We start from the raw sequence: 17,735 nt of genomic DNA, 5'->3' as shown, positions 1-17,735 counted from the left end.
TTTTGTCTGTAACCTTTCTTTTCTCTTACGGACTTTGTCGGATTTTTCGCCAATTTGTGCCTTTTAGGATTTATTATCGTCCATGTCACTGTCTTTATCCTAAAGCGATCTAATAATAAAAGTTAAAAAAATGATTAAATCGAATTCTCCCGCTTATTTAGACCTATATGTTTTAGCTTTTCATGGCTGATGGACCGCTGATCCTCACCTTTTAAGGAAATTTGTAAATATATAGTTTTTCTTGATCGGGGGACAACCACCGTTGTCTCGAAAACTAATTTGCAACCTGATGCACTCATAAGTTTAACAAATACACCGATTATAAAATAATAGGCCCCGAAATTCGTCTACAAATGTATAGCATTTTGGACCACGGGACATTCCTGAATATTTTCTGAAAATTAGGTTCAGTAGTTTTGGAAAAATAATGTTTTGAAAAGAGTGGGCGTGGTCATTAGTTTTCAAGATATAACATATTAAAAAAAGTGGGCCTGGTCCGGTCCTAGGGTGCACACAACTTCCTTGCCTACCAAAATGTATGCTGAAACCGATATAATCATAAATTTGGCTTATACATATAGCGTTTAACAGAAAGGCATGGGGAAGGTACCCCACATAACAACGGCAAACATTGAGCTTTTGCTGGAAATTTTATGGAAGTCCCTTCAGTAGTATTGGAGTTATGACATACTAAAAAAACAGGCTTGGTCGGGACTATAGGCCCCAAAGAAGTACCTAGATTGTAGATTAATCCGTAAATTTTTATTCCGATACATACATAATTTTTGCAAATATAACGTTTTTTTAAATATCGCATAGGGGACGTACCCCGCCCCCTCTGGAATTCAATAAAATATGTAACCTGTTTTCGGGGGCGTGGTAAACTTTTCTTTCCAAAAAACCTAAGTTGGGTTATGACAGCATTTGATTTTTATTCATAAAGGTAAGACGTTTTTTTAAATATGCCCTCTTCAAAATTCAAGAAAATATGCCTGTACATTCCCTGACATTTTCACGAATATCGGTTCAGTAGTTTTGTAGATGTAACATATTTTAAAAAGTGGGTATGGTCAACTCTGTGGTTCCTAAAAATGTAGGTAAGGCCGGAGGCACAACTACAATTGTCTCGCAAATTAACTTCCAAATAGATACATTCGTAATTATTGTGAATATAACATTTTTAAAAAAGTAGGGTATAGGGGAAGTTCCCCGCCCTTTACGAAATTCAACTGTTTCAGGAAAATCGGTTCAGTAGTTTTTGTAGAAATGATAAAATGAAAAATTGAAAAGTGGGCTTGGTCAAATTTTCTTTGCATAAAAACCCAAGTCGAAAATCGGTCCAGCCGTTCTCAACTGATGCCATTACCAACGAACGATATTTGATTTTTATTTATAAAGATTTAAAAGTTTAGACAAATCGCAATTTTTTTGAAAATCCCCTGTAGATATAACCTAATTAGAAAGTGGTCGGATCTTAAATCACAAAATAAGTACGTAATGTTGGAGACACAATGGCCATTGACTCGCAAATAAATTCCCAAACCGATACATTCGTATTTGTTGCAAATATTGCATTTTTACAAAAATAGGGCATAGGGGAGGTACCCGCCCAAACCGAAAGTCAAAAAATATGTAGCCTATTTTTATCGGGGTACAGGGTTGGTCCGCTGAAAGTTTCAGGAAAATCGATTCAGTAGTTTCGTAGATATAACATATATAAAAAAGTTGGCGTTGTCCAGTCTTAATGCCCCAAATATGCACGTAAGGTCGGAGACACAATCGCCATTGACTCGGAAATTAATTTTCAAGGCGATACATTTTTAATTGTTGCAAATATTGCATTTTTACAAAAATAGAGCATAGGGGAGGTACCCCGCCTGATCCGAAATTCAACCAAATATGTAGCCTTTTCAACCGGTGGCCATCACTCTACGTTGCCTGCAAATTTCAGGAAAATCTATTGAATAGTTCCGTAGATATAACATATTTATAAAAGTAGGCGGAAAAGTGGGCGTGGCCAATTTTTCTTTGCATAAAAACCTAAACTGGACTATGACTAACATTTCCACAAAAAATTATCCAAATCGCTCTAGCCGTTTTCAACTGATTCAATTACCAAAAAACGACAATTGAGTTTTATATATAAAGATTTATTTATCAACTTTACAATAATTCTAAGCCATCGGGCCAATTTAAATGAATTACATTATATTACATATGTGTATGTTATCACTACTCAGAGTGCATATAAAACTAGGTATATGATATAATCCTATAATTACAAATACTCCAAGCCATAAGGCTAAAACAAAATACAAATATTTATATTCCCACTACTCCCGCATTGAGCACCAAAAATACATTATTACAAGTAATTTTGCAGACAAATGTGGTTAAATCTTATAAAGTACCATGAAAAGGATGGTAACCCTATATGGAGGCTGTGGTCAAAAGTGGGCCGATATGACATTTATTTATAAGAGATCATTATAAGAACATAGTCGCTTAGAAAATTTGGTTGACATCTGCTTAAATATATCGATAATAAAAATCATATAGGGAGTATACAAAATAATGGACCAATACTGAACATTTTTCGCAGGGAGGCCTACTATGCTTTGAAAACTCTTGGTACCAGATTACAGCAAATTCGGTTGAAAAATGTGTTGGTAACAGTAAAATACTTCAATTCAGTATGATTCATTACATGGCAACCACGCGAAATTTTGGACCGAGGACCCCAATATTTTACTTAGAGTGTTTTTAGGCCACTATGACCCATTGGGTGCCACCGTGGAGCAATGGTATGCACACCCGCCTTGCACGCTGAAGGTCGTGGGTTCGACTCCCCGGCCAAACAACATCAAACAATTTTCAACGGTGGCAAAATACCCCTCAGTAATGTTGGCGACATTTCCTGAGTATTTCAGCCATGTAAAACTTCTCTACAAGTGGTGTCATAAGACAAGCCGTTCGGACTCGGCGATAAACTGTAGGTCCCATATCATTGAGCTAATATGAAGCGGGGTGCACTCATTGATATGAGAGAAGTCTTCCTTGTCCCATCTGGGATGTTTGTGGAACAAGTATTATTATATTATGACCCATTGGGAACAATTTCAGTTCGATATAGCATTTAGAAACATTTTTGTCACACCTTCACATGTTAGTTCCACCACTGTGCCATGTTACCATACCATAATGGAGAACTTTCTAAAAAGAAATATATTGCCTGATTTAGACTATGATGGATTTAGCAAATCCAGTGGATTTAAGTTGTAATTTTCATACAACATATGTCAAATAAAACCAGATAATTGCTAAATCCAGCGTAGTCTAAATGACCTATAAGCGCATTATTGAAATCAAAATAATAAGATCTTCATGTTCTATATAAGAAAGTCTATTGAGGAAATTATTAATTGGCTTCAATTACAAAGCAAATAAATACAAATATATGTTCTCGTCGGGTCATTTATCTAAGTTATCTAAGTGTAATATTAAGTTTTGCCAACCCAATACCAATTTACCGAGTAGTCCAGCTGTCTAAGATTTTCATTGTCAAAATTGTGACAATGATTTAAATTTAGTCGTTTTCAATTCACAATGATAAACTTTCTGGTTGACATACATTAGGCCACAATGAATATACGCTTAGCATTGACAACCACCATTAAAAGCCTCCATAACCATTCACAATAATGTGTTATACAACTTATAGGAGATGTGTTATACTCCACATTAAAATAAATTTAAAATATGCAAATGATAATTTCTTCAAATGTTTAAAAAATTGTCAGATAACTGTTCCATTAATGAGTAAAATCATAGACTAATGAATGTATAGACGACGGATTACTCAATTTTTCCGCAGTCAAGTCACCCAAAAGAAAAATCAAAAAAGTTCAAAGACGATTTTTGGGGAAAATGACAATATTTTCTTGGATATTTTTATCTAATAATATAGTTTTCATCCAAGGCGAATTTAACAAGGTGATCCAATAGTTGACGTTAGGTTGTAGTTTTCATTTGCTGTCAAATTTTTTTGCGCGAAATATCCACAAAATTTAGAAGAAAACGTTAAAATATTATTCGCGAAGCTTAAACAAAGTTGTTGTACACAGATATTTTTTATAGAAGCGAAATACTTATTTATTTTTGATTACAAATATGTTTTGACCGCAAATGAAGACATAGGTTGCTATTATTGTATCACCTTCTTTCTTACACCATGGTTTTCATCAAAAACTAACCAGTCTTTTGCCAGAACAAAATATTTATTAACTTTTATTTTTTTGTCTTTTTATATTGAGTTTTTAAGGGGAGTACACACAGTCAAAAATGACAGTCAACGTACTTTAAGGACAATTTTCCGGCAAATAACAACTTTTATTTAGCTAAAAACGTTTGAAATACAATATCTACGATATTATTTAGAGATTATAAAAGAACATTTTCAATTAGGCTTTGATATTCACGAAATAGACCTCGATGACTGTCAGTTTTGCTTGTCAATGTGTACTATACTTTAGTTACCACACTCAATTCGAACATACTCGGTGAGAGCACTCCGTCGTCTATAAATTCATTAGTCTATGGTAGTAAAACTTACTAAAAAATTATTGTAAAATTGTAAAAAAAAAAAAAATTATACACTTGTACAGAAGACACATCTTGATTAATTGACTTTATGTGTCAAGTTCAGTGTAATTTCTGACCACATTAAAGCAAGATCAATTATGGAACATTAAATATATACTTACACCAGAAATGAAGTATTGCGTTGGGTTATCTGTGAATAAATGTATATCCGAGACGCGACCTTGAACTAGTCTTGTTCCTGAAAATACTTCGCTTGATTTTTTTGCAATGTAAATCGTTTGATTTTGTCTTTTTTTAATATCGTCTTTAATAATAATTTATAAAAAAAAAAGAAATATAACAAGAACCACATAATTACATAAATAACAAATATCTTCGTTTTGGTAGTGACTGATACAAAATCCTCAACATTTTTTTTAGAAATGCTTACACAAATAATTTAATTAATTTACAATTTTGCATTTGGTGCTGTACCCGAAATTTTATAAACATATTGGTGGGCATGATCGTAATGGGGATTGCATGCGGCACGAACACGTTTTAACCAGGCACGAATTTTTGGATGCTTAATGCGTACATCATAATCAGCCATACCTGAAAAGAAGAAAATAAATTTACAATAATGTAATTTGCTCAATTATATTGTCTTCAATTTAAAACTTACGCGTTTGTTCAATTTCACAAGCTGCAAAAATATCAGCCACTGTCATTTGATTGCCACACAAGAAATCAGTTGATTCCAACCATACATTTTCTATAATAGCCAAATTCATTTCCATTTGGGCTCTTAAATTTTCCACCTTTTCGGCTGAAGGTTTTTGTCCGGTCATGAGGGGATCTAACCATACAGTACGGAAATACAGGGCACATGTAATACGCAATGTAATGTGTTGCCATTCCAAGAATTCATCTACACGTGCCTGTTCAACAAAATATTTGGGATACAAATATTCGGGAATTTTTCCCTTAGCACTGAGGTATCTGAAACGGGGAATATAGGACAAGAATTTAGTAACTACTACAAAATAGGTGTGTCTTTTTACGTGATAATTTGTAATAATTATTACTAAATGTTATTAAATGCTGTCTTTTTACTTTTTTCTCTATTTTGGTATCAAAGAGTAAAATCCCTCTTACTCTCTGAAAAGAAGTTACTGAATAATTATTACTGAAAAAGTAAAAAGACACAACTAATAATGATAAAGAATCAGTCAGTCAACTAAATACCCTCAGTATGACAGCACAAAAAAAAAACAATTGGAGAAGTGACATTAATCCGTTCACGAATTTTTAATAAACAAAAATAGCATCATAGGTGACAAAAGAAATTTTGGATCTTTCCAGCGTAAATTTGTCGGACTTTGTGGAGAGAACATCATAAACAGTGGGCCTACTTATTCCACCAAAAGACTCATTCAACACAATCTACCCCACAAGTGACCAAGAAGATCTTAACCAACAAAAAATATAATCCTTCTTATAATTCAAGAAGAAGTATGAACAATAACATTAATTATAACTAAAACAAGTAAAAAAGTATCAGTCGGCTTGGCCGACAGAGATATACCCTCAGCCTGTGTATATTGAAACAATTTTTTCCCAAAAAAAACGTATGTATTTAGAGGGTTTTAAAAATTTTGGGCATATGAAACGACAAAAATGTTGATTAGATTAAAGAGCAAAAGTTTTGCGGAGGAAATACTTAAAGGAAAGGATGGACATTGCCCATTATGGAAGTGGATCTCCAGCCACTACATATGGTGCCATAGGGGGTTTTTGCACCCTTCGGACTGTTTGCTCAAGTAGTGTGGATTTGCCTCTGAAAAAAACTTTTACCTTCGTAATTGAGGCAGCGAATGCAAGTTGCTTCAACAAAAATAAAAGTGATTCGATAGCAGGCCTTAAAGTGAACTTATCCGAAATATTGTTTGGGAAGTAATGGATGAATTAGACAAATATAGTCCATATTTGAACCTGATCTATATATTAAGATGTGCAAAAAATGGACCAATCCGGCTACTTCTTCAAAAGTTATCATACGAACAATTTTTCCGAACATTTTTGAAATTTTGTGGGGGAGGTACCTGAAGGAGTGGACCGATATGGCTTATCTTCGAACTTAAACTATGTTTGGACACAATATTACTAAGCCAAGTTTTGGACCCAATCGGCAGATCCGTTCGAGAGTTATCTTGCGCTCCAACCACCTCACACGGTGTCATAGGGGTTTTGTGCAACTTTCAGGCCATTTTTTCAGGAAGTATGAACTTGCCCCTAATGAAACTTGTACCGTCGTATGGGGGGCAGTGAATACAAGTTGCTAAAATAAAAATCAAAGTTATTCGAGAGCAGGTCCTAAACTGAATTGTGGGAGGTACCCGAAGGAGTGGACCGATTGAGTCCATATTAAAACCTCATCTAAGTCTGGTAGACATTCCACGATTTGCAAATTATGCGATTTGCAAATCGGTTGCTTCCTTCAACAGTTATCGTACGTAGAAATTTTCCGATCATTTTCGAACTTTTGTGGGGAAGGAACCGGAAGGAGGACATTGCTCAATCGACTCCAAATTGTCTGAAACATATTTGGGTTCTAAAACCATTATTCGATGGGGCACATTTTGCCCGTATGAAATTGTATATACCCTCGTTAGCATAAATGCTGAGGGTATAAACATTAGAGCGAGATACGTATGAAGGAGTGGCCATACATATTAAGACATTTCTTTTGTCCCGACAGCTGACCACTCTCAGCTGCGATAGATGGGGGATGTTCTCCGAGCACCGCATTTAAACGATATCTGTTTACGGCATCTGCGAATGCATCTGTATGAATGCTATTTTAACCTGCTTGATAGGTTTGTTGATCTAGGGGCTCTCTCTTGCAACGTTGGACCTTTCTTTCTCGATTATGAAGATCCCTCCTGACATGCCTGGGTGGGGGTCCTATCCACCATATGGTGATTAGGATGGCTCTCGAGCAAGTACTGCAGCGAAAGCATGCCATTACGTTGCTGTACTGGAAGAATCTGTGTCTCCTCATGTAGATGGTCCAACTAATGACGAGGAGGCACCATGTTGCACTTCTCAAGGCGGCATTCTGACAGGTTTGAATATCAGACAGACCTAATATAAAATGTGAATCTCTCCGGATCACACATTGTCACGTCATTGAAAGTCTATCATACTCCTTTTCCGGATCCGAGGGTGATTTAACCATTGTTCACAGTTCATTCAAGCATGTGCCAACGTTGAATTGCAACAGGTGGTCTACCGACTCTTCCCACAAACATCCCCGAAGAGACACTTCTCTCATATTAATGAGTGTAGTCGAAGCGCGAACGACGTATTTTAAAACAGCACATTTTTACATGGGCCACAGTTGAAAAAGTGATTTTGTATGGCCTGATAATCTAACCCGAGCATTCAGAGTACATCGAAGGCGGTACAAGTGGCTATATAGTCACCGAACGGTGCTTTTAACTTAAGATATTTTGATTTCCGAACTTTTAAATTAAGAATTTATATGGTAGATACAAATTCCGGGGATACATACAAGTTTTATGATCGACGCGAACATTTATCTACACAAAAAACTGTAACACTGCTAAACATGAGGGCACTTGGACTTTGTCTAATCGCTCGTTTAATATACGGTGGTCCTAAATTATAATTTCATTTTGTAATAATCTTCATATCACATAATACGCAAATATGCATTTACCTCAGTACAGCAACACTCTCGGCCAATTTGAAACCGTCATCAATTATGCATGGGACTTTCTGGAAACGATTGATGTTTGTTTTGAAGTCTTCACTTAAATGTTCACCTAGAATAGAATGACATTATTATGCACATTCAAAAAATACATACCATGTACTTCAATGCACTTTGTGCAGAAAATATAGCTATAGGTAGCTATTAAAAATAATAGCAATTCATAAAATAGTTAAGATCATTTGGTGGTAAATAACCAGATAAGATTAACTATAACACTGTAGGTGGTATTAACTTATCACCTTATTAACACTTACCATTCCTCAGGGCTACTGGACAATCTTCAAATTGTACTCCACTCATTTTAAGAATAATATACAAAGCCCTGGAAGGCTGTGACATCAAATCATAGAAATATTTTAAAGACATTTTGTGGAGTTTTGCCAGTTGACTTGACGACTATTAAAGAAAAAGAAAATATACTTTTTAATGTTAGTATTTGCATATTATTTAGTTTGTTTATATTTTCTTTTGCTTTGAAGAACTTTCTATTTAATTTGTTTCTACTATGATCTTACCTGTTTTAAGAGTATAGCCCAACTAAGTTCGCAGTCTGTTTTGGGGTATGGGCCGACGAAAAAATTTCATTAATTTACTTTGTTATTGTCAAAGTTTCTCACTCTCTACCCTGTTTTTTCCTGAGAGTTTTGCAAATATGATTGTCATTTATTTATGTGCCATTGTTATTGTTGTCTCCCCTTTTAATCTTATTGATAACAATTCCCCATACATTGAACATTGTAAACAATGTGAGGTGGGGACAACAATGAATGAGAGAAATATTCTTTGTATTTTATTTTCATTAATTCCCCAATCTCTTCATACAAATAATACGCTCTTTTTAAGTGGCACCACTTCACTTGTTGGTCAAACCAAAGGTCAATTCGTTTTATGTTAATTTGTAATACAAATTTTATTTTAAAGAAAAAGAAAAACCGATCTCCTTTATTCATTAATTAAAAAGAAAATTGATTGATTAATTAAAAAGTAAGGCATAAGTCCAGTTTAGGGCCCACTCCCGGATCAGGTTGATATACAGTCGAACTTCTATGTAACGTAGCTGTTGGGGACCGACGAATTACTACGTTATAGAAAAACTTCGTTATAGAGAAACGGGGACAAAATGACAAACAAGCCATTTTTATACCCTCAGGCTTTAGGCTAAAGAGGGTATTTACACTTTGATACGACCAAAACTGTGCCTCATCGAAATAATGGTTTTAGACCCCAAGTATGTTTGTACGATATCCGTTTCAGACAATTTTGAGTAGAAATAGCAATGTCCGTCTGGCTGGCTGGTGCGCACGATAACTCTCGAACGGATCAATCGATTCGGTTCAAATTTTGGGTATCGAAATATTTAGTCCAGATTCGATTTAAGTTCGAAGATGGGCCATATAGGTCCACTCCTTCAGGTACCTCTCCCACAAATGTTCAAAAATTGTCCTGCGATAACTCTTGTAGGGAATAACCGATTTGGTCCATACTTTGCACATTGTGTAATTTCTACCAAACTTAGATGAGGTTCCAATACGGACTCAATCGGTCCTCTCCTTCGGGTACCTCCCACACAAAATTTCGGAAAAGTTCAGTTTAGGACCTGCTCTCGAATCGCCTTGGTTTTTGTTGTAACATCTTGTAATCACTGTTTTTATACGAAGGTACAAGTTTCATCAGGGGCAAGTCCATACTTCCCGAGAAAATGGCCGGAAGGTTGCAAAAATCCCCTATGACACCTTGTGTAGTGGTAGGAGCGCAAGATAACTCTCGAACGGATCTGTCGATTCGGTCCAAAATTTGGCCTTCGTAATATTTTACCAAAATATAGTTTAAATTCGAAGATAGGCTATATCGGTCCACTCCTTCAGGTACCTCCCCCACAGAACGTCAGAAATGTTCGGAAAAATTTTGCGCACGATAACTCTTGAAGGGAGTGACCGATGTAATCCATACTTTGCACATCCTAATATATCTACCAGATATAGATCAGGTTCGAATATGGACTAAATTTGTCTACTCCTTCTGGTACCTCTCACACAAAATTTCGGATAAGTTCACTTTAAGACCTGCTATCGAATCACTTGGATTTTTGTTGAAGCTGTTTGCATACGCTACCACCATTACGACGGTAAAAGTTTTTTCAGGGGTAAGTCCATATTTCTTGCGAAAACAGCCCGAAAGGTGTAAAAAACCCCTATGTCACCATATGCGGCGGTCGAAGAAAACGATAATTCTCGAACTGTTCAACCGATTTGGTCCAACATTTGGTCTTCGTCATATTATATCCAAACTAAGTCACATGGGCAATACCGGTCCACTCCCTAAGAGTATCTGCCCTACAAAAGTTCAACATTTGAGTCTTAGCGCAGTTAATTCCACATTATTGTCGCCAAGTTCAAATGTCCAAAAAGGGCCAAATTCTGAAGAGACCTGAAATACATTCGATCTGTCCGGACGTAAAAGTTTCGCTTCACTTTGGCTGAGGGTATGTATCAGTCGGCAAAGCCGACTGACACTTTTTTACTTGTTAAGCAATAAAATGAAACTTTGCATGGTAGTCATTGGAAATTTTACGTATTTTAAACCAATTTTTATTCTAAGGGCATTGATCATGAGTTTTGCTTCACCTTTTTTTATTCTGAACTTCAATAAAAAAACACCCTTGATAAATTTACTATAGGTTTGTTCGTTTACTCAATAAATTGTAAAAATTTCTACATGTCCAGTAACATCCTGTAAACGACTAAGGTCTTTTGCATTGCACTGTACTCGTAGAGTAAAGGAACAACATCCAGTATCAATTTGTACAAATTGTAAGTAAGGGGTAGTTTACACTATATGTAAATGTCATATGATATGAAATTTTCCATCATTATATAGTCGCTAATATGTGCAATATTGGGGATTTTCCTTACGCCCTTTACTTTGTGTCCACACCAGCAAAATTGTAATAAAATTACGTCTCCACATTGCCTGCGTGGGTAGATATGGAATGATTTTATTTTGTGTCATATGACATTTACATATAGTGTAACTACCCCTTACCGATGTCTTGAACTGTGGTTGGTACGGGAATCGTTTTGTTTCTTTCCGTTCATTGTTTGTGTTAAACTGTGATTGGTACGGAAATCGTTTTGTTTCTTTCTGTTCATTGGTAGATATGGAATGTTTTTATTTCGTGTCATATGGCATCGATATATAGTGTAAACTACCTCTAAACGAACACACATTATGTAAACTAAAATGTGGTGGTTGTGTGTGTTCGAATCATCGGCTTTCCTTTTTCACTTGCAAAAATAAAAGGTCATTTAGATCGATTCCAACAAAAAAATTCATAAAAAATAAATGTTAAAAGAGATCTTTGCCATAATAGGCAACATTTTCTAATAAATAAAATAAGCTGAGCCAGGCTGGGGTTTGAACCCACGTCCTTGCAGAACACAAGAAAAAAGGTGTGGTAACGGCGTGTTAGCGTTCAGAGCCAAACTCATTACTTTCAAAGGCAGCAAATACCCATTGTTGTTGTAAAAAAAATTGCATTTTAAAGAAGAAAAGTTCGGTGACAGGGAAGCCGCTCCACAGCCGATATGTCTGAAGAGTTGTTCGAATCTTCGGCTTTCCGACAAAAATAAACGTTCATTAAGCTCGATTAAAACGAGAAATTAATTCAAAATTCATTATAGAGAGATTATTTTGTGTGAGAAATTCCTCTTGTGCATTTAAAAAACTTCGTTATAGAGATAGACGTTTCAAACAAAAACTACATTACTTATTAAAATTATTCAGACATTATAAATAATACTTCCTTTCTATAAGTAGGCTATATAGCCGAGTAGCTATGAAATAATGTTATGCTAGTTATTTTAAACAAATTTGAATTAATTCTTTAAAATCATTAATGTATATTACTTATTAGGATTATTAAAATATATGTAATTAACAAAAAAAAACAAACATTGTTCCACAACATCCCATACGGGACAAGGGAGACTTCTCTCATATCAATGAGTGCACCCCGATTCATATTTAGCTCAATGATATGGGACCTACTGTTTATCGCCGAGTCCGAACGGCGTGTCTTAAGACACCACTTATGGAGAAGTTTTTCAAGGCTGAAATACTCAGGAAATGTCGCCAACATTACTGAGAGGTATTTTGCCACCGTTGAAAAATGTTCGATGTTGCCTGGCCGGGGAATCGAACCCCCGACCTTCTGCGTGCAAGGCGGGCGTGCATACCATTGCACCACGGTGGCACCCAAAATATATGTAATTACTTAATTATATTTTCGAGTAGCTATGATATTCATGTGGATTCTTTGTAATTATATTTAAATTGGCCACAGAATTGTAAACTGGCTTCAATTGCAAAGTAAATAAATAAATAGGTGAAAATGTGAGGGAAAAAGTTGTGTTTTCAATTTTTATTCGTTAACGACAAAAAAATCGTTATAGGGATGTTCGTTAAAGATCGAATGTATACATATACCACAGATAGCCCTTGGGGACATGAGTATAACTATATAATATACTGCACAAGTCCATACTGTCCTGCCCATAGGCGAAAGCCTTAATTTTCCAGCCGAATGCCATATCATCATGTTACCGCACCAGGACCTAAAGTGGACTTCTTCCGTCCAGCTTACGATCTTCACTCGACTGGTTTAATGATACATCTTTCTATAGTAGATATATTTCCTATAGAAGTCAGTTTACAGGAATATGTGAAAATTATTCGAGATGTTTTAAGTAAGGATATACATATACGCTTCGATCAAAATTGGGCCTCATCGAAATAATTGTTTTTACGAAATCCGTTTCCGACAATTTGGAGTTGATTTAGATCCGTCCGTCTTTCTGTCGGTAAGGATGGTGCGCGCGATACCTTTCGAAAGGATCTTCCGATTTGGTCCAAATTTTGCACTTGTGATATTTTGAGCAAAGTTAAACACAAAATTTCAAAATTTTCGCACAAATGCAGTTTAGCAGTAGCAGATTATTCTTGCGCCCGCTATTACGACGATACAAGTTTTTTGTGCTTGTCCCTACTTTCTGAGAAAATAACCCGAAAGCTGTAAAACACCCCTACGGACCACCAAGTGTAGAGGTTATGGAGCACTTTCGAAAGGTGTATCCAAGTTAGTCCAAACTTTGCATAACGTAATATTTCTCCCAAACTTATATTAAGTTCGAAGATGGGCGACCGAATTTATGTCTGAAATATTTCTTCCAAAGTTCAGCCTCTAACCAAAAAAGAAACAAACACGGTTATTATGCCGTATATAAACTATATTGATAAATCACGAGTTTGCTTCAAAATAAGTGGAATCTGTAAACAAACTTCTGCAAAAAATTTAAAATTCTTACTTTGCATTTAATGATCTTTTCATAGAATACTTGTTTTTGAAATTCTCAATTATCATAAAAAATTAATATTATTTATACATATTTATATTGCTCTTATTATAAATGCTGTATTTCATTTAGAGTAGTTTAAAATCCTTCCCATTCATGGAGTATCAAAATTCAATTAATCAAAATGTTTTTTATTATTATTATTACAGTGTTTTATTTAACTTGCCTTGGTGTGTGTTTAGTTCAAATCTGGTAACTCATTTTTAACACGGTTGCAGTTGACCAATCGAACTAAAACTTTGCACACTTCTCAGATTTGGATGACAATACACGAATATGAAATCAAAACCAATATTGGTCCATTTTTACACTGTTTTACAGTGTTTTATATAATTTGCTTTTCAAGTCTGGTAACTCATTTTTCACATAGTTGCAGTTTACCAGTCGAACTTAAAATTTGCACACTTTTTAGATTTGGATGACAATACATGAATATGAAATCAAAACTAATATTGGTCCATTCTTACAGTGTTTTTGCGGTGTCTAACTTGACCCCCTTTTCAAATCTGGTAACTGATCTTTAACACGGTTGCAGTTGACCAATCGAACTAAAACTTTGCATACTTTTCAGATTTAGATGACAATACATGAATATGAAACCAAAACAAATATGGGTCCATTGTTTCCTATAGCCCCCATATAAAGGTAGCACCCGATTTCAGGTATTTTGCTTTTCAAATCTGGTAACTCGTTTTTCATGCAGTTGCAGGAGACCAATCGTACTTAAACTTTGCACACTTTTCAGATTTTGATGACAATACATGAATATGAAATCAAAAGTAATATTGGTCCATTCTTACAGTGTTATTTCGGTGTCTAACTTGACCCCCTTTTAAAATCTGGTAACTGATTCTTAGCACGGTTGCAGTTGACAAATCGAACTAACATTTTGCACATTTTTCAGATTTAGATGACAATACATGAATATGAAACCAAAACCATTTTTTCCTATAGCCTCCATATAACGGTACCACCCGACTTCTGGTATTTTGAGGATTTTGTCTTCATTTTTAGCTCGAATTTGCTGTAACTTGGCATTTAGAGTTCTCAATAGTACAGGAACTTCCCCACTAAAAATTGTGGACGTAGGTTAAGGTTTAATATAGCATCCATATAACTGTACCACCCAATTTCAAGCATTTTAATCTACATTTTCTGTTCAAATGGACTGTAATTCGGCATTTGGGGATCTCAGTGGTCAAAAATTGTATTTACTAAAAGTTAAAAATAATTAATAAATAATTTAAAAAAAATTAAGTTTCAGTGTTTTATTTAGAAATGCACTTAAAACTAAAAAATAGTTTGTCGTTTAGCCTCAATATATATATTCTTTCTCATGATAGAATCTCTCAAATAAAACGCTTGCCGTTTAATTTTGCCACCATTCATAATTTAAATGCAAGCGTTTTATTTGAGAGATTCTATCATGAGAAAGAATATATATATTCTTTCTCATGATAGAATCTCTCAAATAAAACGCTTGCCGTTTAATTTTGCCACCATTCATAATTTAAATCAATGGTGGGCAAATTGCGAGAGACTCATGTATTTTTACACTTTTGTGTGTGAGGCAGAGCATTTCTGCCCATCAGTGATTTAAATGCAAGCGTTTTATTTGAGAGATTCTATCATGAGAAAGAATATATATATTGAGGCTAAGCGACAAACACTGAAACTTAATTTTTTAAATTATTTATTTACATTTTTTATTTTATAATTACTGCCCCCTTTTTTATACATAGTAATTATTATTATTATTTTTTATTTATTTATTATTATTTTTTTTTTTTTTGAGTAGTTCTAATATCCCTCCCTTGTTATATTTAAGGTATTTTATATAATCTAAATATATTAATTAAAACGAGCTCGAGGTCTTGGTTTTTGATTATTTACTTAGCCTTTATTTTAAATATTCTAATTATATTAATTAAAACGAACTCGAGCTCGTTTTAATTAATATAATTAGAATATTTAAAATAAAGGTCGAAGTAAATCAAAAATCGTATATTTTTATTAGGGTAACCCTAGTACTACCACATAAAATGCAACAATCTGGCAGCATCATAGCAGTGTTGCATGCATCAGTAGTTTTAAGTTATTATCTCTCTCTACTCATTGTCAGTACACAGTCAGTTAGTTACTTTACAACCACCAATTAATAGACATCTCATCTGTACATATTTCGTCATATTTCATTGTTCTTCATAATTAATACTTTATTTCAACTCATAAAACAACTTAAAGTTTTATTCAATAAATGAATTGATTGTTATGTTTAAACATCGTCTTTCATTCAATCGACCACCTCCGTAAGAACATAACAATTTGGCGACGAGGATTTTGGAACAAAGATGTATCATTCTCGCTAACAATTTGGCGACGAGGATTTTGGAACAAATATGTATCATTTCGCTAACAATTTGGCGACGAGGATTTTGGAACAAATATAAGTTTCAACAAGGCTGCGTAATAAGATCAAGACATCGCACACAATAAAAGTTGTGGCAGGAAGATTTTCAAGGAAAACATAAAAACGCACAGGCGCAAGTTCATCAGGAATATTCTAACAAGAATTTTCAAGAAATCTTCAGCGATCAACACTCACACTCACAACAGTTTGCAGTCTCACATATACAACAATTTTTTTTCAGCTCAACACACACACCACTACAACGTTGGAATTTCATCATTTTTGCAGCTCACACATACAGACATACAACGGCAACGTCTCTAACAAAATTGTAACGGCTGAAAACCACAGACACTAGAACAATCTAGACATGTCGGAACAAGCGAATATTTTACAAATACTTGCGAATCAACAGGATTTGCTCAACAAACTCACACAAATCATCGCTGGACAACAAGGTGCAAACACAGTTTCATCATCAATTCCAGGTGAATCATCAGTGGCAAAAGCCCACCTCATGGAATCTTTAGCTAATTCCATGACGGATTTTCACTATGAGCCTGACAGTGGTTTATTATTTGAATCGTGGTACAATCGTTTTAAACACATCTTCGAAAGGGAAGCAAGTGCACTGGACGATGCAGACAAAGTAGGACTTTTGTGGAGAAAAATGTCCAATCACATTCATGAACGATTCAAGAATTTCGTGTTACCAAAACAACCTCAAGAACTTTCATTGGCAGACACAATCAAACATCTTACAAGACTATTTGGCAGAACAGAAACACAAGTAAGTCTACGATACAAGTGTCTCCAAATCACAAAGATGGAAAATGAAGATTTTAAAGAATACGCCAGTCGTGTCAATCTTCAGTGTGAACTTTTTAAACTGGATGACTTAACTACAGACCAGTTCAAGTGTTTAATTTTCATACTTGGTCTTAAATCATCACAAGACAGTGACATCAGAATCCGTTTATTAAGGCATCTTAATGAAAGTAAGGAAGTAGTCAACTTAGAAAAGCTAGTTGATGAAACACAAAGCATTTTGGATTTGAAAAGTGACACAGCACTTATTGAGGGAAGTCAAAAACAGTGCAACAAAATTGGTAAGCCTCAACAAAAACAAAAGATACCAAAAACAGCATGTTGGTATTGTGGAGATATGCATTATGCAAAACATTGCCCCTACTCCAAGCACAAGTGCACCAAATGTCAACAGATTGGTCACAAAGAAGGATTTTGCAACAGCATGCACAGGCAGAGCAAATCAAAACACAACAACGACAAACATCAACAAAGCAAAACCAATCATGATCAAAACTCAGAACAGAACAATGTGAGTCATCAGAATTTTAACAACAACATAACAAAATTCAGCACAAAAACAGTATCTACAACAGATCCAGTCAAAATCAAGCAGGCAAGAAAATATGCTACAGTGAGTATTAATTCAAAGCAAGTGAAACTACAGTTGGACACGGCATCAGACATTACCATAATTTCCAAATCAACGTGGAACAGAATCGGA

The 17,735-nt window shown here is 34.9% G+C and overlaps 1 protein-coding gene across 1 annotated transcript; it reads right to left on the bottom strand.

Annotated features, from left to right (window-relative positions):
- Nucleotides 1-4,884: 4,884 nt before the first annotated feature.
- LOC141399014 (glutathione S-transferase theta-1-like) lies at nt 4,885-9,442 on the bottom strand. The gene is made up of 6 exons (XM_073976961.1): nt 9,088-9,442; nt 8,899-8,966; nt 8,638-8,779; nt 8,327-8,432; nt 5,267-5,583; nt 4,885-5,196 (listed from the first exon to the last, which is right to left on the bottom strand). Exons 1-6 carry the CDS (start codon nt 9,110-9,112, stop codon nt 5,051-5,053), a joined length of 804 nt encoding a protein of 267 aa, XP_073833062.1. The 5' UTR covers nt 9,113-9,442; the 3' UTR covers nt 4,885-5,050.
- Nucleotides 9,443-17,735: the final 8,293 nt, after the last annotated feature.

Source organism: Musca autumnalis, unplaced genomic scaffold, assembly GCF_047663935.1.
Source record: "Musca autumnalis isolate F117 unplaced genomic scaffold, ASM4766393v1 scaffold_3, whole genome shotgun sequence".
Taxonomy (NCBI): domain Eukaryota; kingdom Metazoa; phylum Arthropoda; class Insecta; order Diptera; family Muscidae; genus Musca; species Musca autumnalis.
This window is presented reverse-complemented; position numbering and strand designations above follow the sequence as displayed.

Bases quoted from the DNA above. Each gene is read 5' to 3' on its own strand.
- LOC141399014 (XM_073976961.1), bottom strand. From the start codon at position 9,112: ATGTATGGGGAATTGTTATCAATAA. The intron at 8,967-9,087 runs GATTAAAAGGGG...AAGTAAATTAAT, and splicing joins TGGGGAATTGTTATCAATAA to GAAATTTTTTCGTCGGCCCA. The intron at 8,780-8,898 runs GTAAGATCATAG...TTTCTTTAATAG, and splicing joins GGGCTATACTCTTAAAACAG to TCGTCAAGTCAACTGGCAAA.